A 22,246-nucleotide genomic window follows, 5' to 3' on the forward strand; every position below is an offset into this window, starting at 1 on the left:
CCGTAAGACAAAGGTCCTCTACCAACCTGACCCCACCAGACAGCACTGCCCCGGGTTATCAAAATCCATGACGAGGCATTGGACAACGTGGACTATTTTCCATAACTCAGGAGCCTACTGTTAGCAAGGGCAGACATCGGCAAAAAGGTCCAACACTGGCTTCAGTGTGTCAGTGCAGCCTTCGGTCGCCTGAGGAAGAGAGTGTTTGAAGACCAAGACCTCAAACCCGGCACAAAACTTATGGTCTACAGGGCAGTAGTGACACCCGCCCTCCTATATGGCTCAGAAATGTGGACTATATACAGCAGACATCTCAAAATGTTGGCGAAGTATCACCAGCATACCTCCACAAGATCATGCAAATCCATTGGCAGAATAGACGCACCAACATCAGTGTTCTCACTCAGGCCAACATCCCCAGTATCAAAGCATTGACCACGCTCGATCAGCTCTGTTGGGTAGGCCACATCATCCGCATGCCTGACACGAGACTGCCAAAGCAAGCGCTCTACTCGGAGTTTCGACATGGCAAGCGAGCGCCAGATGGGCAGAGGAAACATTTCAAGGACATCCTCAAAGCCTCCTTGATAAAGTGCAACATCCCACTGGCACCTGGAATTCCCTGGCTCAAGAGCAGCCAAATTGGAAGAAGAGCATCCAGGAAGATGCTGAGCAACTCGAGTCTCTTCACCAAGAGCAAACTGAAGCCAAGCATTGTCAGCGGAAGGAGCTTGCGGCAACTCAACCTCGCGTTCCTCCAACCACAATCTGCCCCATCTGTGACAGAGACTGTAGGTCCTGCATTGGACTTTTCAGTCACCTGAGAACTGATTTTTAGTGTGGAAGCAAGTCATCCTCGACTCCGAGGGACTGCCGATAAAGAAAAGTTTCTACTGGAACAGTATTGAAATGGCACCGAATGGTGAAGGCTATAACTGTGCATTTCTCCTTTAATGTCATCTAGTTTACAACAAGGATAACTATGCACCAATGCATACTCCACAACTTGGCGTATGACTAATTTTTAAAACAGTACAGTTTGTAGATTGTCAACATTTTGTTTTAAAACAGTACATTCATTTAAAAAGCTTGGAATTTCGATTGCTAATCTTTTTATTCTGTCATATTATGAATCTCATGATTGCCAAAAGCTGGTTGGCACCGATCTAAATCAGCCTTTAACCCTTTTTCAAAGGACACACATATGAAAGAAACACATCTACTTCATTCTTTATAATGACTCGCTTGGGATGTAAGTTATGTGGCAGGTAATGTGCTATCGTCATCTCCCAAGCATCTACAAATGCCACCTTGATGCCTTCAAACATCTTTCTGAGCAGTAAATCAAGCTGATAGGAGTACCAGTCACTGTTGTAGAGACTGGCCTGCCGTGGAAGGGCCTGGACGTTGGCAGTCTTTATTACAATCAGTGTATCTGGACTCCTATCCAGCAATCGCAAAATTGATCTCCGGATGTTCTGCAGCCTTCGGATGTATGTTTCTACTGGAAAAGTGTTGAAATGGCACCAAATGGTGAAGGCTATAACTGTGCTCTTTCCTCCTTTAATGTCATCCAGTTTATTTGCCATGAATGGCAGGTCCTGAAGTGAAATGGGTGCAATTCGAATTGGTTTGCCATGAGCATAATATTCCACCTTGATCTTTTTGTTGATATCCAAAGCGAGATGAGGGCCGGTCTTTGGAGAATTGCCAAGATCAAACTTCCTGAGATCTAAAACAAAAGATGTCAGATGATGCTGTCATAATTCTGCAGATAATTATTATTAGCCATGAAATAACCGATCATTGAGAATGTCAGTGCATCAAAACTAAAGTCACATCTGTAAGAACCATTCAGGCTCAAGGGCCGTGTCAGCTATCAGATTCGGAGGCACCCAGAGCAGAACAATGCACTGGAGGTGGGCAAGCAAGTGGATACATGATATAGGAGGCCTTGTAGTTGGATGGGGCAGTTTCTGCAGGGCATTCTTTAGGATGGGGCCTCCACCCTCCCCAAACAAGAGATAATACACATCAGAGGGAGCATGGCCAGAGGAAGGGACTTTTTCAGATAGGTGAAAACAACCCACAGTCATATAGTGACTTTAACAGACAAAAAACCTCCTAAGCCAATACTTGTAGTCAGGCAAAAATTACTGAGACAAAGGAGATATTAGGGTGGTGACCAAATGTTTGGTGAAAGAGGTGGGGTTTAAAGAGTTTTACAAAGGATGAGAGGGAAGTGGAGTGGCAGAGAGGTTTAGGGAGGAAATGGCTGAATTTGGGCCTTGATTCTGAAGGCAATGCTGCCAATGGTGGGGTGAAGGGAGTGGGAGATGCACAAGAAGCCAGAGGAGTACAGATTTCTAGGAGAGTTTAGGGATGGAGAAGGTTACAGAGATAAGATTAGAGGAGGCCATGAAGGGATTTGAACACAGTGATTAGAATTTCAAATTCGAGGTAATTGTTGGATCGGAAGCCAAGAAATGTCAATGAGCACAGGGGTAATGATTGAGTGGAACTTAGTGTGAGTTAGGACAGGGCAGCACATTTCTGGAGGAGCTGAAAGTGGATGGGAACCAGCAGTTACGCAGGAAGCACTCTCACAAATAGGTAAACAGAAGGGCTAAGAACCACTCGGCCGAGTGGGTGTGTGCATTGCCAAGAGGGCATTGGTAGAATAGAATTTGGAGGTGACAAAGGAATGGATGAGTGTTTTGGCAGCAGATGGGTTAAAGCAGGGGAGATGTTGCTGAGGTAGAAATAGGCAGTCTTTGTGATGGGGGGGATGTGTGGTTGGACTTTCAGTTTTGGGTCATACAGAGTGCCAACAGTCTGCTTCAACCTGAGACAGTGGTCGGGCAGGGAGATGAGATAGATGGCAACAATATGGAGTTTTGTGGAAGTAGCCGAAGGAAATGGCTTCAGACTTCCCAATGTTTAAGTGGAACAAAATGCAATTCATTCAGGACTGATGCCAGATAAGCAGAGGCAGCAGAGAAGTTGCAAGAGCTGTTACAGAGGTCGGGATGGCTGTCATCAACATACACGTGGAAGCTGGCCCCATGTCTTCATGCGGCATCATGTAGATGAGGAAGTTGAGATGGTCAAGGATAAGGCGTTGGGAGACTCCGGAGTTAAATATGAAGATTGGGTAGAGTAGACATTGCTGGAAATGCACTGGCTATAATTAGATAGGTAAGAGTGGAACCAAGTAAGGGTGGTCTCTCAGAGCAGATGTTCTCAAGGGGGTTGGGAGATGGGTTGGACATCAGTATGAAAGGGTGTAGAGAGGGTGAGAAGAATAAGGAAGGATAATTTACCATAGTCTCATTCAAAGAGGATGTCATTTGTGAATGTGATTAGAGCAGCTGGAACCAACTTCAAAATTATTTTAACAATTTGATTTTTCACATCCTGCTAGTTTCAGCCAACATCCCAGAATCTTCCATCACCATCCCTGGGTATGGCCTGTCCCACCAGAAGGACAGATCCAGCAGAGATGACGGGACAGTGGTATAAAGTCAGGAGGGAGTGGCCCTGGGAGTCCTTAGCATTGACTCTGGGCCACATTAAATCTCATCGGTTCAAGTCAAACATGGCAAGGAAACTCCCTGCTGATTACCACATACCGCCCTCCCTCAGCTGATGAATTAGTATTCTTCCATGTTGAACATTATTTGGAAGGAACACTGAGGGTAGCAAGGGCACAGAATGTATTCTGGATGGGGGACTTCAATGTCTATCAGCAAGAGTGACTCGGTACCACCACTGCTGACCAAGCTGGCCGAGTCCTGAAGGACATAGAAGAATGAGAGGTGATCTTATCAAAATGTATAAGATTATGAGGGGGCTTGACAAGGTGGATGCAGAGAGGATGTTTCCACTGATGGGGGAGACTAGAACTAGAAGGCATGATCTTAGAATAAGGAGCCGCCCATTCAAAAGAGATGAGGAGAAATTTCTTCTCTCAGAGGGTTGTAAATCTGTGGAATTCGCTGCCTCAGAGAGCTGTGGAAGCTGGGACATTAATAGATTTAAGACAGAAATGGACAGTTTCTTAAATGATACGCGGATAAGGGGTTATGGGGAGCGGGCAGAGAAGGGGAGCTGAATCCATGATCAGATCAGCCATGATCTTATTGAATGGCGGAGCAGGCTCAAGGGGCCGTATGACCTACTTCTGCTCCTACTTCTTATGTTCTTATAGCTGCCAGACTGGGCCTGCAGCAGGTGGTGAGAGAACCAACGCAAAGGAAAAACCTACTTGACCTCGTCCTCACCAATCTATCTGTTGCAGATGCATCTGTCCATGACAGTATTGGTTGCAGTGATCACCGCACAGTCATTGTGGAGACGAAATCCAATCTTCACACCGAGCACACCCTCCGTCACTAAGGTCAAAAGGTGGCACTAACACCATGCTAAATTGAATAGATTCAGAACAGATCTAGCAGCTCAAAACTGGGCATAAGAAGCTGTGGGCCATCAACAGCAGCAGAATTGTATTCCACCATATTCTGTAAACTCATGGCCCGGTATTCCCTCACTCTACCATTACCATCAAGCCATGTGACCAAAACTGGTCCAATGAGGCAGCACCAGATGTACCTAAAAATGAGGTGCCAACCTGGGGAAGCTGCAACACAGGACTACATGCATGCTAAACAACGGAAGCAGCATGCTATAGATAGAGCTTAGCGATCCCTCAACCAATGAATCAGATCAAAACTCTGCAGTCCTACCACATCCAGTCATGAATGGCGGTTGACCATTAAACAACTAACGGGAGGTGGCGGCTCCATGAACTCAGGCTCCAGGTTCAATAATGGCAGAGTCCAACACTGGAGTGTAAATGACAAGGCTGACATGTTTGCAACCATCTTCAGCCAGAAGTTCCAGTGGATGATCCATCTCAGCCTCCTCCTGAGGTTCCTACCATCATAGAAACCAATCTTCAGCCAATTCGATTCACTCCACATGATACCAAGAAATGGCTGAGCGCACTGGGATACAGCAAAGGCTATGGACCCCGAAAACATTCCGACTCTCGTGCTGAAGACTTGTGCTCCAGAACTAGCTGCATCTCTTGCCAAGCTGTTCCAAACATCATCATCATTGGCAGTCCCTCGAAATCGAGCAAGACTTGCTTCCACCCTAAAAGTGAGTTTTCAGGTGGCTGTACAGTCCAATATAGGAATTACAGTCTCTGTCACAGGTGGGGCAGACAGTCATTAAAGAAAAGGGTGGGTGGGGAGACCAGTTTGCCGTACGCTCCTTCCGCTGTCTGCGCTTGATTTCTGCATGCTCTTGGCGACGAGACTCGAGGTGCTCAGCGCCCTCCCGGATGCTCTTCCTCCATTTTGGACAGTCTTGGGCCAGGGATTCCCAGGTGCCAATACAACTACAACACTGGTATCTACCCTACGTTGTGGAAAACAGCCCAGGTATGTCCTTTCCATAAAATGCAGGACAAATCCAATCCGGTCAATTAACTCTGCATCAATCTACTCTCAATCATCAGCAAAGTGATGAAAGCTGTCGTCAACATTGCTATCAAGCGGCACTTACTCACCAATAACCTGCTCAGTTTGGGTTCCGGCAGGACCACTCGGCTCCGGATTTCATTACTTGAACTAAAGAGCTGAATTCCAGAAGTGAGGTGACGTCAAAGCAGCATTTGATGGAGTGTGGCACCAAGGAGCCCTATTAAGATTAGGAATTCGGGGAAAGACACTTCACTGTCTGGAGTCCTACCTAGCACAAAGGAAGATGGTTGTGCTTGTTGGAGGTCAATCATCACAGCCCCAGCACATCACAGCAGGAGTTCCTCAGGGCAGTGTCCAAGGCCCAACCATCTTCAGCTGCTTTCGCAATGACCTCCCTTCCATAATAGGGTCAGAAGTGGGGATGTTCGCTGATGATTGCACAGTGTTGAGTTCCATTTGCAACTCCTCTGATATTGAAGCAATCCATGCCCACATGCAGAAAGTCCTGGACAACATTCAGGTTTGGACTGATAAGTGGCAAGTAACATTAGCGCCACACAAGTGCCAGGCAATGACTAGCTCCAAAAAGAGGGAGTGCCTAACCACCGCTCCTTGACATTCAACGGCATTACCACTGCCGAATCCCCCAACATCAACATTCTGGGCGGTCACCATTGGCCAGAAAGTAAACTGTGGTTTCAACAGTAGGTCAAAGGCTGAAGAAATATCACCAACTCTGCCTCCGCAAGATCCTGCAAATCCCCTGGGAGGATAGACGCACCAATGTCAGTGTTCTCAATCAGGCCAACATCCCCAGCATTAATGCACTGACCATACTCAACCAACTCTGTTGGGCGGGCCACATCGTCCGCATGACCAACACGAGACTCCCAAAGCAATTGCTCTATTCGCAACTCCTACATGGTAAACGAGCCCCAGGTGGGCAGAGGAAATGTTTCAAGGACACCCTCGGAGCCTCTTGATAAAGTGCAACATCCCCACTGACATCTGGGAGTCACTGGCCCAAGACCACCCAAAGTAGAGGAAGAGCATCCGGGAGGGCGCTGAGCACCTCGAGTCTTGTCGCCGAGAGCATGCAGTATACAAGCGCAGACAGCGGAAGAAGTATGCGGCAAAGCAGACTCCCTACCCACCTTTCCTTCAACCACTGTCTGTCCCACCTGTGACAGAGCCTGTAATTCCCGTATTGGACTGTTCAGTCACCTGAGAACTCACTTTTAGAGTGGAAGCAAGTCTTCCTCGATTTCGATGGACTGCCTATGATGATGATGATTCTGCGGCAATTGTTTCACCTCCTGACTCCCCAAAGCTTTTCCACCATTTATAAGGCACAAGTCAGGAGTGTGATGGAATATGCTCCACCTACCTGGATGAGTGCAGCTTCAAAAACACTCAAGAAGCTCGACACCATCCAGGATAATGCAGCCCACTTGACTGGCATCCCTTCCACCACTGGCGCAGCATGCCTGCAGTGCGCACCATCGACAAGATGTACTGTAGAAACTCGCCAAGGTTTCTTCGACAGCACCTCCTAAACCCGCGACCCCTATCACCTTAAAGGACAAGGCCAACAGTTGTATAGGAACACCATAAGAACATAAGAACATAAGAACATAAGAATTAGGAACAGGTGTAGGCCATCTCGCCCCTCGAGCCTGCTCCGCCATTCAACAAGATCATGGCTGATCTGGCCGTGGACTCAGCTCCACTTACCCGCCCGCTCCCCGTAACCCTTAATTCCCTTATTGGTTAAAAATCTATCTATCTGTGACTTGAATACATTCAATGAGCTAGCCTCAACTGCTTCCTTGGGCAGAGAATTCCACAGATTCACAATCCTCTGGGAGAAGAAATTCTTTCTCAACTCGGTTTTAAATTGGCTCCCCCGTATTTTGAGGCTGTGCCCCCTAGTTCTAGTCTCCCCGACCAGTGGAAACAAACTCTCTGCCTCTATCTTGTCTATCCCTTTCATTATTTTAAATGTTTCTATAAGATCACCCCTCATCCTTCTGAACTCCAACGAGTAAAGACCCAGTCTACTCAATCTATCATCATAAGATAACCCCCTCATCTCCGGAATCAGCCTCGTGAATCGTCTCTGTACCCCCTCCAAATCCAGTATATCCTTCCTTAAGTAAGGTGAGCAAAACTGCACGCAGTACTCCAGGAGTGGCCTCACCAATACCCTATACAGTTACAGCAGGACCTCCCTGCTTTTTTACTCCATCCCTCTCGCAATGAAGGCCAACATTCCATTCGCCTTCCTGATTACCTGCTGCACCTGCATACTAACTTTTTGGGATTCATGCACCAATGGTGGAGCAGTGGAGGCGTGTCCTGCTCAGTTGGCTGAGTGAGCAGTGAGGAGAGGAGCTCCTGCTTTTGCTCCTGGCTGGGCCTGTGAATTAGCCCAGGAAGAGAAGGAAGGAAGGAAGGGGCTTCCCACCAACTTTCACCCGGAGGGAGAGGAGGAAAGCAGAAAACTTTTTTTTTTACCATTTCTACAAAGAGTTGGAGAGAGGGGGAAAGACCAACAACAACATCCAGTGTGGAAGGAGGGAGACTCTACTATTCTACAGGTGGGTGTATTGGTGCAGTCCCCAATAGACTTTGTTGTATCGGTGGGGGGGAGGAAAGAAGACCACTGAGGGCCGGAACATCGCGGGGGGTGTGTGTGTGTGGATAGTGTGTGTGGGGGCCTTGCTTATAACTTGGCCCCACACACAATTGAACCCCCCCCCATTGCCTAGCCTGGGGTAGCTGGAGCTACCAGGCTGAAGATTTCTTCAATCACCCGTTAAACATCGTTGGGAGTGTGTGCCTGGGTGGCTCTAGCTGCCCCAGGTGAAGACATCTTCTCCCCTCACCCGAAGACCACCCCAAAGACTATTTGTGTTTTGCCATCTGGGGATTGAACCCACCCACAGCTGCGAGGAGAGACCTGCCCTCGCAGCCCCCCCCCCCTTCCCACCCCCCTCTCTCTTTTCTCTGCTACTCTGTTTCTCCCCTCTCTCTCTGAGAACCCTTTCCTTCCAAATTTTAAAAAAAAAACCAATTAAGACAACTGAGCAGAGGGAGCAAGGCCTCTCCCCAATTGTCAACGAGGGGAGAGGTGCCTCGTTAAGGGCTCCTCTGCTCAGTGAACATAAGAGGCCATTAAAGACCATTAAGGCCTGTGACTTTGGGGTGGGTGTAGCCCTTAAAGGGACCCCGTGATGGCGACCCCATCCACGCCGGTGGCAGGGCCAGCAAGGACGTATGCGCAGGTGGCAACCGCTTCCACAGCACCTCCTGCGCCACCCGCTGCCCTGCCACCATTTAGATTAATTACTAGAAAACACGGGGTCAAGAGCTACACTCACCCCACAATGAGCATTGAGGAGTGCGTGCGGGCGATGGCTGGGGTAGTCGGCCCCTCGGCCATTGTCGCAGCCTCCAAGATGTCTGGGAAGGCTGTTTTCTTCCTGGGGTCGGAGCGGGCGGTGTCCCTGGCCCTCGAAAAGGGGCTCACGGTGGGCGGGACGTTCCTGCCGGTGGATCCTCTCGAGGCCACCGCGCAGAGGGTCATCGTGTCGAACGTCCCGCCCTTTGTTCCCGCTGAGCTCCTCCTCCCTCACCTACAACAACTGGGGGAGGTAAGGTCAGGGATCAACCCCATACCGCTCGGCCTCAGGGAGAACAGCCTGCGCCACGTGTTCTCCTTCCGCCGCCAGCTCTTTGTCCGGCTGGCGCGGGAGGACGTGACAGAAGGGCACTTTAATGTGGTGCACGAGGGGACTGCCTACCGCGTCTTCTGGACGTCGGACGGCGTGCGGTGCCATGCCTGCAGGGAGGTGGGGCATGTTCGTAAGAACTGCCCCGCCTCCAAGGCCGCCAAACCACCGAAGGCGGCCAAGGCTGGCGCTGCCGCCACCCCTCCCCCTAGTTGCGTCCGCGTGCCGGGAGCCATGGGTGCGCGGGCATCGTCGGAGGCCTTTGTTTTCAGGGCCTCCGGCGGGGGGGAGGGAGAGCGTCCGAGCGGAAAGAAGGCGCGGAAGAAGGAGAAACATCTAGAGGCGGGTCCCCTCGGTGCGCCGGAAAGTCTGACCACCGCGCTCAGCCCAACCCAGTCACCGGCGAGCGCGGGGTGCCCCGAGCCCGTGCCCGGGCCCTTGAATACCACCACAGAGGGGCCCAGGCGCGGGCAAGAAAAGGAAAAGGGGGGGGCGGAGCGGGAGGCCTCGGCAGACATGGAGGTCTCCCTGACTCCGCGCGCCCCCAGGAACAAAAAGAGGCACCGCCCCAATGAGGCGGAGGGGGAACAACATCCCTCCGCGGAGGAGGCGGTGCCCGCCGCGTGTCCCGCGTCCCCCACCAGCGCCCCCAAATTGCGCTGCAGGCGCGAGGAGTCTTTCCCCGGGGAGGGTGAGACAGTTGAGGCTGCCCAGCCTCTGCCTCCCGGGGATGGAGTGGAAGATCTGCCTGTCGTGGGGGGCGTGGGGACCGCGGAGGAATGCGTAGCCGCCGGGCCGGGCGTCCCGGGGACTGAGGCGGGCGAGGCCGAAAAGGCCGAACCTGAGCCCGCCCAGCTATTACCCAACTTCCCCCGGGAGTTGCTCGACCCGGCAGAAACAAAAGATATTGATTTTAATGAAACTGTAGATGCTGGGCCGGGGGGTGGCAGCGGGGAGGGGGAGGAACACCCACCCTCGCCCCTTACTTTGGAGCTGGAGCACTTGGAGGGCCTGGGGATTTCCTATGGCCGGGTCTCTCCTTGTTCTCCGGTTCCTGGGGCGGAGGGGGAACCCCTTCCGCTGTCATTTCCCGACCCAGCACCATTTTTAAAAGAGCCCAGTGGGGACTCCTCTGCCGACGATCCTGGGGGTGGGATCGGGGCAGTGCCAGGGCCGGTTGGAGTGGCCGGTTCATTTGCCGTACCTTGTGCGGTCGATGGGCCGGCTGCTGGCGGCCACCTCCCGGAGGAGGACGGGGACTCGGTGGGGGACGCGGGTGAAGACCTAGAGACCACCGCCAGGGAGGCGGTGGATCTGCTCGCGGCCGCCGCTGAGGCCCTCCTCGTTCCTGCAAAGGAACTCCGGGACTTTTTGGCCCAGAGCCGGGGTCGCCGCGACCAAGCCCGACTGGCCCTGGATAAATGGTCCGAGCCGGAGCTGATCAAGGGGTCCGTCCGCGCCGCCGTTAAAACCTTGGCCGCGGGCGGGCCCTTGACAAAGGAGCAGCACCTTGAGCTGCGCGAGCTCGAGGGACTCCTCGCTGGGCTGCGGAGGGAGCGGAGTTCAACAAAAGACTCCGCTCCCTCCCCCACAATAGGTTAAGGTAGAGGTTGCACTATGCTTTTGTCATGAAGATAACCATAGCCAGCCTCAACATCAACGGCGGCAGAGGGGCACGCCGTAGATTTGACAATTTTTCGCTCCTGCGGGAGGGGAAATATGCGGTGTGCTTCCTGCAAGAAACCCACACCGTTCCGGGAGACGAAGCCACGTGGCTCCTGGAATGGCAAGGAGAGGTCCGCATGAGCCACCTCACCGCCATTTCTAGTGGGGTGGCCATCTTGCTGGGCCCGCATTTTCAGCCGGAGATCTTGGGGGTCGAGGAGCCCGTGCCAGGCCGCTTGCTGCACGTAACGGTTCGCCTGGGGGACGTGCCGCTCCATCTCGTGAACGTGTACGCCCCTCATCCCGGCCCGCAGCAAACGCGCTTCTTTGAAGAGGTGTCCGCTCTTCTTGGCTCCGTCGACGTCGGCGACTGCATTGTCCTCGGGGGGGATTTTAACTGCACCCTCGAGGCGAGGGACCGCTCCGGTGCCCCGCAGTGCATGACGGCGATGGAGAAGTTGAGGGACCTGGTCGGGTCCTTCGACTTGGTGGACGTCTGGCGAAATCTCCACCCCGACTCCAGCGCCTTTACTTGGGTGAGGCCTGGAGTTGGATGGTCTAGAGTCGACCGCCTTTACGTGTCTCGGGCGTACGTTTCCTGCGTCCCGGCGGCCTCCATGCGGCCGGTGCCGTGTTCGGACCACCACCTGGTGTGGGCGGAGCTCGCTTCGCTCCGCGCGAGGACGGGGTCCGCGTACTGGCACTTTAACAACCGGCTGCTGGAGGACGTGCGGTTCCAGGACTCGTTCCGTCGATTCTGGTCCGACTGGAGAAGGAAGCAGGGGGGCTTCCCCTCCTTGAGGCTATGGTGGGACGTGGGCAAGGCTCACGTCCGCGTCTTCTGTCAAGAGTACGCGAGGGGGTCGACCAAGAGGCGGGCGGCCAGAGTCGGGCGCCTAGAAAAAGAGGTGCTCGACCTGGAAGCCCGTCTCGGTCAAGTCGTCCAGGACCCGGCCCTGCGGACGGTGTACGAAGCGAAGAAGGCCGCGCTGAAGGACCTGCAGCTCGTCGGGTCCCGAGGCGCGTTCGTGAGGTCGCGGATCCGGTTCCTGCGGGATCTGGACCGCGGCTCCCCCTTCTTCTACTCGCTGGAAAAAAGGCAGAGTGTCCGTAAGCAGCTCTTGACGCTGCTGGCCGACGACGGCTCTCTCGTCTCGGATCCGGAGGGCGTCAACAACAGGGTCCGTGAATATTACGGGGCTCTGTTCTCTCCGGATCCGTCCAGCGAGGAAGCGCGTAGAGTTTTGTGGGAGGACCTGCCGAAGGTCGGCCCGGAGGGCGCCGAAAATCTGGAAGCTCCGCTAAGCCTGGCGGAGCTGACCGGTGCCCTCGCCCGGCTCTCGAGGGGAAAATCCCCGGGGCTGGACGGGCTGACCGTGGAGTTCCACAGGGCGTTCTGGGACGTCCTGGGGAGCGACTACGCGCGGGTCCTGGGGGAAAGTCTGGCGACCGGGGAGATGCACCTCTCTTGGCGCAGGGCAGTCATCGTCCTGCTGCCTAAGAAGGGCGATCTCCGCCTCCTTAAGAACTGGCGCCCGGTCTCCCTCCTCAGCACGGACTACAAAATCTTCGCCAGGGCGATGTCTGCTCGCCTTGGTGCCGTGCTGGACCACATGATCCACCCCGACCAGTCATACACGGTCCCGGGCCGGACAATCCACGACAACATCCATCTGGTCCGGGACCTCATCCATTGCTCCCAGGAGGCTGGTCTGTCGGTCGCCTTCCTATCCCTCGACCAAGAGAAGGCGTTCGACAGGGTGGATCACGACTATCTGCTCGGAACTCTGCGCGCTTTCGGGTTCGGGACGCATTTCGTCGCCCGGATCCGACTTTTGTACGCCGCCGCGGAGTGTCTGATTAAGGTTAACGGGTCCTTGACGGCGCCCCTTCGCTTTAGGAGAGGGGTGCGCCAGGGATGCCCCATGTCCGGCCAGTTATACGCCGTTTGCGTGGAGCCTTTCCTGCGCCTCTTGCGGACGAGGTTGACGGGACTGGCTCTGCAAGGGCCGGGCGTGGAGGTCGTCCTCTCGGCTTACGCCGATGACGTGCTCCTCGCGGTAGAGGATCCCGCTGACCTGCGGAGGATGCGTGAGTGCCAGGAGATTTACTCGGCCGCGTCCTCCGCCAGGATCAACTGGGAGAAATGTTCCGGACTCCTGGTGGGTCAGTGGCGGGTGGACTCCCTGCCGGAGGAGCTCAGGCCTTTTGCCTGGAGCACGACCCATCTCCTCTATCTGGGAGTCTACCTTAGCCCCGACGAGGAAGCCTGGCCGGCGAACTGGCAGGAGCTGGAGGCCAAGGTCGCCGCTCGCCTAGGGCGCTGGACAGGACTGCTCCGAGTGCTGTCCTACAGGGGTCGAGCGCTAGTCATAAACCAGCTGGTGGCCGCAATGCTGTGGTACCGGCTGGTCACTTTGACCCCTCCCCCTGCGTTTGTCGCCAAGATACAGAAGAAGCTGGTGGACTTCTTCTGGAACAACAGGAAGCACTGGGTCTCTGTCGCGGTCTTGAGTCTCCCGCTTGAGGAGGGCGGTCAGTCGTTGGTGTGCGTCAGCGCCCAGCTCGCGACTTTCCGTCTTCAGACCCTGCAGAGATACCTTTACGTCGAGCCCCCTCCTAGGTGGTGTGCTCTGGCGAGGTATTTCTTCCGCCAGCAGCTCGACCTCAATTATGACACGCAGCTCCTGTTTGTGAACTTGGGGGGTGCCAGGACCGCCCTCCGGGAGCTGCCTGTCTTTTACAGGGAACTCATCAGGGTCTGGAACAAAGTCTCCACCAAGCGCAGCTCTCCGCCGGCTGGAGTGGCGGCCGTCCTGCAGGAACCGCTGCTCGGGAATCCGTACCTCCACGGCCGAGGCTTCATGTGGCGGTCGGAAGAGAGGGCTGTGGCTGGTGAGGTGACCAGGGTCAGGGACCTGCTCGATGGCGGAGGAGCGGGCTGGATGGCGCCAGTCACGCTGGCGCGGCGCCTAAATTCTGCCAACGTCCGCCGCGCGGCCGATGCCATCGAGTCGCTAAAAACAGCTCTGGGCCCTGACTCCGTTAGGTGTATCGAGGAGGCTCAAGCATGTGGGGAGATCCCGTCCGAACTGACCCCCGTCCGGACGGAATTCCTCATCGGCGCCAAACCCCGGAACCTCCCTCGGGGGCCGGCGCCTCACAACTTGAGCCGCCTCGGGGAAATCCCCTCCGTGCCTTTCAGTTCCGCGCGGAGGGGTTTCCTGTACGGGCTGCTCCTGCACACCCTCAACTTTGCCATCCTCGCCGGCCGTCCGGACACGCCATGGCGCACCATCTTGCCGTCCGGAGGAGGCGGGGGTCCCCGATGGAGGGCACTCTACGCAGGGGTCCTCCCACTATTCATCGGGGACTTGGCCTGGAGGGTGGTGCACGGAGCAGTGCCGTGCAACAAATTTTTAAGCCGGTTCACGGACTCCCAGGCCGCCTGCAATTTCTGCGGTCTGGAGGAGTCCGTGTTCCATGTTTTTATTGAATGCACGAGGTTGCAGCCCCTGTTTTATTATTTGAAGGGGCTGCTCCTGAAATTCTGGCTGCACTTCAGTCCCACTCTCCTGATCTTTGGGCACCCTGTGCGGAGGGGAGCGGGTAGGTCCGAAGGCCTCCTCGTAGGACTGCTCCTGGGCACGGCCAAGGGTGCCATCAGCCGGTCCAGGCAGCGGGCGGTCGAGGGGGTCGTTCAACCTGACTGCCTGCCTCTCTTCCGCTCTTACATCCGGTCCAGGGTGTCCTTGGAGATGGAGCACGCGGTGTCCACCGGTACGCTCGCGGCCTTCCGCGAGAGGTGGGCACCGGAGGGACTGGAGTGCATCATCACGCCCGGCAACCAAATTTTAATTTGATTTTACGTTTTAAAGTTTAATTTGTTTTAATTGCCGGTGCTTTTAGTGTCCCCCTTCCCTTTTATAGGGGGCACCGGAGAAATTGTGATTTTAGTGCCCAAAAAAAAAAACAAAAAAAAAACAAAAAACACAAAAAAAAAAACCAAAAAAAAGGAAAAAAGGGCCTTGTAAATGTCTGGTGTGTCACCCAGGTCGGGTGGCACAGTTTAATGTTTATGTTTTCGCAGGTAGACTCTAAAAGAGTTTCATGCACCAATGGTGGAGCAGTGGAGGCGTGTCCTGCTCAGTTGGCTGAGTGAGCAGTGAGGAGAGGAGCTCCTGCTTTTGCTCCTGGCTGGGCCTGTGAATTAGCCCAGGAAGAGAAGGAAGGAAGGAAGGGGCTTCCCACCAACTTTCACCCGGAGGGAGAGGAGGAAAGCAGAAAACTTTTTTTTTTACCATTTCTACAAAGAGTTGGAGAGAGGGGGAAAGACCAACAACAACATCCAGTGTGGAAGGAGGGAGACTCTACTATTCTACAGGTGGGTGTATTGGTGCAGTCCCCAATAGACTTTGTTGTATCGGTGGGGGGGAGGAAAGAAGACCACTGAGGGCCGGAACATCGCGGGGGGTGTGTGTGTGTGGATAGTGTGTGTGGGGGCCTTGCTTATAACTTGGCCCCACACACAATTGAACCCCCCCCCATTGCCTAGCCTGGGGTAGCTGGAGCTACCAGGCTGAAGATTTCTTCAATCACCCGTTAAACATCGTTGGGAGTGTGTGCCTGGGTGGCTCTAGCTGCCCCAGGTGAAGACATCTTCTCCCCTCACCCGAAGACCACCCCAAAGACTATTTGTGTTTTGCCATCTGGGGATTGAACCCACCCACAGCTGCGAGGGGAGACCTGCCCTCGCAGTTCCCCCCCCGTTCCCACCCCCCTCTCTCTTTCTCTGTTACTCTCTGTTTCTCCCCTCTCTCTCTGAGAGCCCTTCCTCCCAAATTGGAAAAAAAAAACAATTGAGACAACTGAGCAGAGGGAGCAAGGCCCCTCCCCAATTGCCAACTAGGGGAGAGGTGTGCCTCGTTAAGTGCTCCTCTGCTCAGTCATATTAAACGAGGCCAACCAAGACCATTAAGGCATGTGACTTTGGGGTGGGTGTAGCCCTTAAAGGGACCCCGTGATGGCGACCCCATCCACGCCGGTGGCGGGGCCAGCAAGGACATATGCGCAGGCGGTGTCCACATCCATGGCACCTCCTGCGCCACCCGCTGCCCTGCCACCTTTTGCACTAATAATGAAGAAACACGGGGTCAAGAGCTACACTCACCCCACAATGAGCATCGAGGAGTGCGTGCGGGCGATGGTTGGGGTAGTCGGCCCCTCGGCCATTGTCGCAGCCTCCAAGATGTCTGGGAAGGCCGTGTTCTTCCTGGGGCCGGAGCGGGGGTGTCCCTGGCCCTCGAAAAGGGGCTCACGGTGGGCGGGACGTTCCTGCCGGTGGACCCTCTCGAGGCCACCGCGCAGAGGGTCATCGTGTCAAACGTCCCGCCCTTTGTTCCTGCTGAGCTCCTCCTCCCTCACCTACACCAACTGGGGGAGGTAAGGTCGGGGATCAACCCCATACCGCTCGGCCTCAGGGAGAACAGCCTGCGCCACGTGTTCTCCTTCCGCCGCCAGCTCTTTGTCCGGTTGGCGCGGGAGGACACGACGGAAGGGCATTTTAATGTGGTGCACGAGGGGACTGCCTACCGCGTCTTCTGGACGTCGGACGGCGTGCGGTGCCATGCCTGTAGGGAGGTGGGGCACGTTCGTAAGAACTGCCCCGCCTCCAAGGCCGCCAAACCACCGAAGGTGGCCAAGGCTGGCGCCGCCGCCACCCCTCCCCCAAGTTGCGTCCGCGTGCCGGGAGCCGTAGGTGCGCGGGCATCGTCGGAGGCCTTAGTTTTCAGGGCCTCCGGCGGGGGGGAGGGAGAGCGTCCGACCGGAAAGAAGGCGCGGAACAAGGCGAAACATCTAGAGGGCGGGCCCCTCAGTGCGCCAGAAAGTTTGACCACCGCGCTCGGCCCAACCCAGTCACCGGCGAGCGCGGGGTGCCCTGAGCCCGTGCCCGAGCCCTTGAACAACACCACAGAGGGGCCCGGGCGCGGGCAAGAAAAGGAAAAGGGGGGGCGGAGCGGGAGGCCTCGGCAGACATGGAGGTCTCCCTGCCTCAGCGCACCCCCAGCAACAAAAGGAGGCGCCGCTCCGTTGAGGCAGAGAGGGAACAACATCCCTCCGCGGAGGAGTCGGTGCCTGCCGCGTGTCCCGCGTCCCCCACCAAGCCCCCAAGCAGCGCCGTAGGCGGGAGGAGTCTGTCCCCGGGGAGGGGGAGACAGTCGAGGCTGCCCAGCCTCTGCCTCCCGGGGATGGCGTGGAAGATCTGCCTGTCGTGGGGGGCGTGGGGAGCGCGGAGGAATGCATTGCCGCCGGGCGTCCCGGGGACTGAGGCGGGCGGGGCGGAAAAGGCCGAACCTGAGCCCGCCCAGCCAATATCCAACTTCCCCTGAGATTTGCTCGACCCGGCAGAAACCGAAATTAAGAATTTTAATGAAACTGTACATGCTGGGCCGGGGGGTGGCAGCGGGGAGGGGGAGGAACACCCACCCTCGCCCCCTACTTTGGAGCTGGGGCACTTGGAGAGCCTGGGAATTTCCTATGGCCGGGTCTCTCCTTGTTCGCCGGTTCCTGGGGCGGAGGGGGAACCCCTTCCGCTGTCGTTTCCTGACCCAGCACCATTTTTAAAAGAGCCCAGTGGGGACTCCTCTGCCGACGATCCTGGGGGTGGGATCGGGGCAGAGCCAGGGCCGGTTGGAGCGGCCGGGTCATTTGCCGTACCTTGTGCGGTCGATGGGCCGGCTGCTGGCGGCCACCTCCCGGAGGAGGACGGGGACTCGGTGGGGGACGCGGGAGAAAATCTAGAGACCACTGCCAGCGAGGCGGTGGATCTGCTCGCGGCCGCCGCTGAGACCATCCTCATTCCTGCAAAGGAACTCCGGGACTTTTTGGCCCAGAGCCAGGGTCGCTGCGACCAAGCCCGACTGGCCCTGGAAAAATGGTCCGAGCCAGAGCTGATCAAGGGGTCCGTCCGCGCCGCCGCTAAAACCTTGGCCACGGGCGGGCCCTTGACAAAGGCGCAACACCTTGAGCAGCGCGAGCTTGAGGGACTCCTCGCTGGGCTGCGGAGGGAGTGGAGTTCAACAAAAGACTCCGCTCCCTCCCCCACAATAGGTTAAGGTAGAGGTTGCACTATGCTTTTGCCATGAAGATAACCATAGCCAGCCTCAACATCAACGGCGGCAGAGGGGCACGCCGTAGATTTGACAATTTTTCGCTCCTGCGGGAGGGGAAATATGCGGTGTGCTTCCTGCAAGAAACCCACACCGTTCCGGGAGACAAAGCCATGTGGCTCCTGGAATGGCAAGGAGAGGTCCGCATGAGCCACCTCACCGCCATTTTTAGTGGGGTGGCCATCTTGCTGGGCCCGCATTTTCAGCCGGAGATCTTGGGGGTCGAGGAGCCCGTGCCAGGCCGCTTGCTGCACGTAACGGTTCGCTTGGGGGACGTGCCGCTCCATCTCGTGAACGTGTACGCCCCTCAGCCCGGCCCGCAGCAAACGCGCTTCTTTGAAGAGGTGTCCGCTCTTCTTGGCTCCGGCTCCGTCGGCGACTGCATTGTCCTCGGGGGGGATTTTAACTGCACCCTCGAGGCGAGGGACCGCTCCGGTGCCCCGCAGTGCATGACGGCGATGGAGAAGTTGAGGGACCTGGTCGGGTCCTTCGACTTGGTGGACGTCTAGCGAAATCTCCACCCCGACTCCAGCGCCTTTACTTGGGTGAGGCCTGGAGTAGGATGGTCCAGAGTCGACCGCCTTTACGTGTCTCGGGCGTACGTTTCCTGCGTCCCGGCGGCCTCCATGCGGCCGGTGCCGTGTTCGGACCACCACCTGGTGTGGGCGGAGCTCGCTTCGCTCCGCGCGAGGACGGGGTCCGCGTACTGGCACTTTAACAACCGGCTGCTGGAGGACGTGCGGTTCCAGGACTCGTTCCGTCGATTCTGGTCTGACTGGAGAAGGAAGCAGGGGGGCTTCCCCTCCTTGAGGCTATGGTGGGACGTGGGCAAGGCTCACGTCCGCGTCTTCTGTCAAGAGTACGCGAGGGGGTCGACCAAGAGGCGGGCGGCCAGGGTCGGGCGCCTAGAAAAAGAGGTGCTCGACCTGGAATCCCGTCTCGGTCAAGTCGTCCAGGACCCGGCCCTGCGGACGGTGTACGAAGCGAAGAAGGCCGCGAAGAAGGCCGCGCTGAAGGACCTGCAGCTCGTCGGGTCCCGAGGCGCGTTCGTGAGATCGCGGATCCGGTTCCTGAGGGATCTGGACCGCGGCTCCCCCTTCTTCTACTCGCTGGAAAAAAGGCAGAGTGTCCGTAAGCAGCTCTTGACGCTGCTGGCCGACGACGGCTCTCTCGTCTCGGATCCGGAGGGCGTCAACAACAGGGCCCGTGAATATTACGGGGCTCTGTTCTCTCCGGATCCGTCCAGCGAGGAAGCGCGTAGAGTTTTGTGGGAGGACCTGCCGAAGGTCAGCCCGGAGGGCGTCGAAAATTTGGAAGCTCCGCTAAGACTGGCGGAGCTGACCGGTGCCCTCGCCCGGCTCTCGAGGGGAAAATCCCCGGGGCTGGATGGGCTGACCATGGAGTTCCACAGGGCGTTCTGGGACGACCTGGGGAGCGTCTACGCGCGGGTCCTGGGGGAAAGTCTGGCGACCGGGGAGATGCCCCTCTCTTGGCGCAGGACAGTCATCGTCCTGCTGCCTAAGAAGGGCGATCTCCGCCTCCTTAAGAACTGGCGCCCGGTCTCCCTCCTCAGCACGGACTACAAAATCTTCGCCAGGGCGATGTCTGCTCGCCTTGATGCCGTGCTGGACCACATGATCCACCCCGACCAGTCCTACACGGTCCCGGGCCGGACAATCCACGATAACATCCATCTGGTCCGGGACCTCATCCATTGTTCCCAGAAGGCTGGTCTGTCGGTCGCCTTCCTATCCCTCGACCAAGAGAAGGCGTTCGACAGGGTGGATCACGACTATCTGCTCGGAACTCTGCGCGCTTTCGGGTTCGGGACGCATTTCGTCGCCCGGATCCGACTTTTGTACGCCGCCGCGGAGTGTCTGATTTAGGTTAACGGGTCCTTGACGGCGCCCCTTCGCTTTAGGAGAGGGGTGCGCCAGGGATGCCCCATGTCCAGCCAGTTATATGCCATCTGCGTGGAGCCTTTCCTGCGCCTCTTGCGGACGAGGTTGACGGGACTGGCTCTGCAAGGGCCGGGCGTGGAGGTCGTCCTCTCGGCTTACGCCGATGACGTGCCCCTCGCGGTAGAGGATCCCGCTGACCTGCCGAGGATGCGTGAGTGCCAAGAGATTTACTCGGCCGCATCCTCCGCCAGAATCAACTGGGAGAAATGTTCCGGACTCCTGGTGGGTCAGTGGCGGGTGGACTCCCTGCCGGAGGAGCTCAGGCCTTTTGCCTGGAGCACGACCCATCTCCTCTATCTGGGAGTCTACCTTAGCCCAGACGAGGGAGCCTGGCCGGCGAACTGGCAGGAGCTGGAGGCCAAGGTCGCCGCTCGCCTAGGGCGCTGGACAGGACTGCTCCGAGTGCTGTCCTACAGGGGTCGAGCGCTAGTCATAAACCAGCTGGTGGCCGCAATGTTGTGGTACCGGCTGGTCACTTTGACCCCTCCCCCTGCGTTTGTCGCCAAAATACAGAAGAAGCTGGTGGACTTCTTCTGGAACAACAGGAAGCACTGGGTCTCTGCCGCGGTCTTGAGTCTCCCGCTTGAGGAGGGTGGTCAGTCGTTGGTGTGCGTCAGCGCCCAGCTCGCGACTTTCCGTCTTCAGACCCTGCAGAGATACCTTTACGTCGAGCCCCCTCCTAGGTGGTGCGCTCTGACGATGTATTTCTTCCGCCAGCATCACGACCTCAACTACGACACGCAGCTCCTGTTTGTGAACTTGTGGGGGTGTCTGGACCGCCCTCCGGGAGCTGCCTGTCTTTTACAGGGACCTCATCAGGGTCTGGAACAAAGTCTCCACCAAGCGCAGCTCTCCGCCGGCTGGAGTGGCGGCCGTCCTGCAGGAGCCGCTGCTCGGGAATTCCTACCTCCACGACCGAGGTTTTATGTGGCGGTCGGAAGAGAGGGCTGTGGCTGGTGAGGTGACCAGGGTCAGGGACCTGCTCGATGGCGGAGGAGCGGGCTGGATGGCGCCAGGCACGCTGGCGCGGCGCCTAAATTCAGCCGACGTCCGCCACGCGGCCGAAGCCATCGAGTCGCTAAAAACAGCTTTGGGCCCTGACTCCGTTAGGTGCATCGAGGAGGCTCAAGCACGTGGGGAGATCCCGTCCGAACTGACCCCCGTCCGGATGGAATTCCTCATCGGCGCCAAACCCCGGAACCTCCCTCGGGGGCCGGCGCCTCACAACTTGAGCCGCCTCGGGGAAATCCCCTCCGTGCCTTTCAGTTCCGCGCGGAGGGATTTCCTGTATGGGCTGCTCCTGCACACTCTCAACTTTGCCATCCTCGCCGGCCGTCCGGACACGCCATGGCGTACCATCTTGCCGTCCGGAGGAGGCGGGGGTCCCCGATGGAGGGCACTCTACGCAGGGGTCCTCCCACTATTCATCGGGGACTTGGCCTGGAGGGTGGTGCACCGAGCAGTGCCGTGCAACAAATTTTTAAGCCGGTTCACGGACTCCCAGGCCGCCTGCAATTTCTGCGGTCTGGAAGAGTCTGTGTTCCATGTTTTTATGGAATGCACAAGGTTGCAGCCCCTGTTTTATTATTTGAAGGGGCTGCTCCTGAAATTCTGGCTGCACTTCAGTCCCATTCTCCTGATCTTTGGGCACCCTGTGCGGATGGGAGCAGGTAGGTCCGAAGGCCTCCTCGTAGGACTGCTGCTGGGCACGGCCAAGGGTGCCATCAGCCGGTCCAGGCAGCGGGCGGTCGAGGGGGTCGTTCAACCTGACTGCCTGCCTCTCTTCTGCTCTTACATCCGGTCCAGGGTGTCCTTGGAGAGGGAGCACGCGGTGTCCACCGGTACGCTCGCGGCCTTCCGCGAGAGGTGGGCACCGGAGGGACTGGAGTGCATCATCACGCCCAGCAACCAAATTTTAATTTGATTTTACGTTTTAAAGTTTAATTTGTTTTAATTGCCGGTGCTTTTAGTGTCCCCCTCCCCTTTTATAGGGGGCACTGGAAAAAGGAAAATTTGATTTTAGTGCCCAAAAAAAAACACAAAAAAAGGAAAAAAAGAGGGCCTTGTAAGTGTCTGGTGTGTCATCCAGGGCGGGTGGCACCGATTAATGTTTTTGTCTTGCAGGTAAACTCCAAAAAAAGTTTCATGCACAAGGACACCCTGTGCGGAGGGGAGCGGGTAGGTCCGAGGGCCTCCTCGTAGGACTGCTCCTGGGCACGGCCAAGGGT

General features: G+C 56.6%; 1 protein-coding gene across 1 annotated transcript in view; it reads right to left on the reverse strand.

Moving 5' to 3' along the window:
• Positions 1-1,178: 1,178 nt before the first annotated feature.
• The window catches only part of LOC139276125 (NXPE family member 3-like), a 742,865-nt gene continuing 721,797 nt past the window's right edge, over positions 1,179-22,246 (reverse strand). Inside the window, exon 4 of the mRNA XM_070893650.1 lies at positions 1,179-1,732. Coding sequence (XP_070749751.1) covers positions 1,179-1,732 — 554 coding nt within the window. The remainder of the gene's footprint in view (positions 1,733-22,246) is intronic.

Source organism: Pristiophorus japonicus, chromosome 11 (assembly GCF_044704955.1).
Source record: "Pristiophorus japonicus isolate sPriJap1 chromosome 11, sPriJap1.hap1, whole genome shotgun sequence".
NCBI classification, from domain to species: Eukaryota; Metazoa; Chordata; class Chondrichthyes; family Pristiophoridae; genus Pristiophorus; species Pristiophorus japonicus.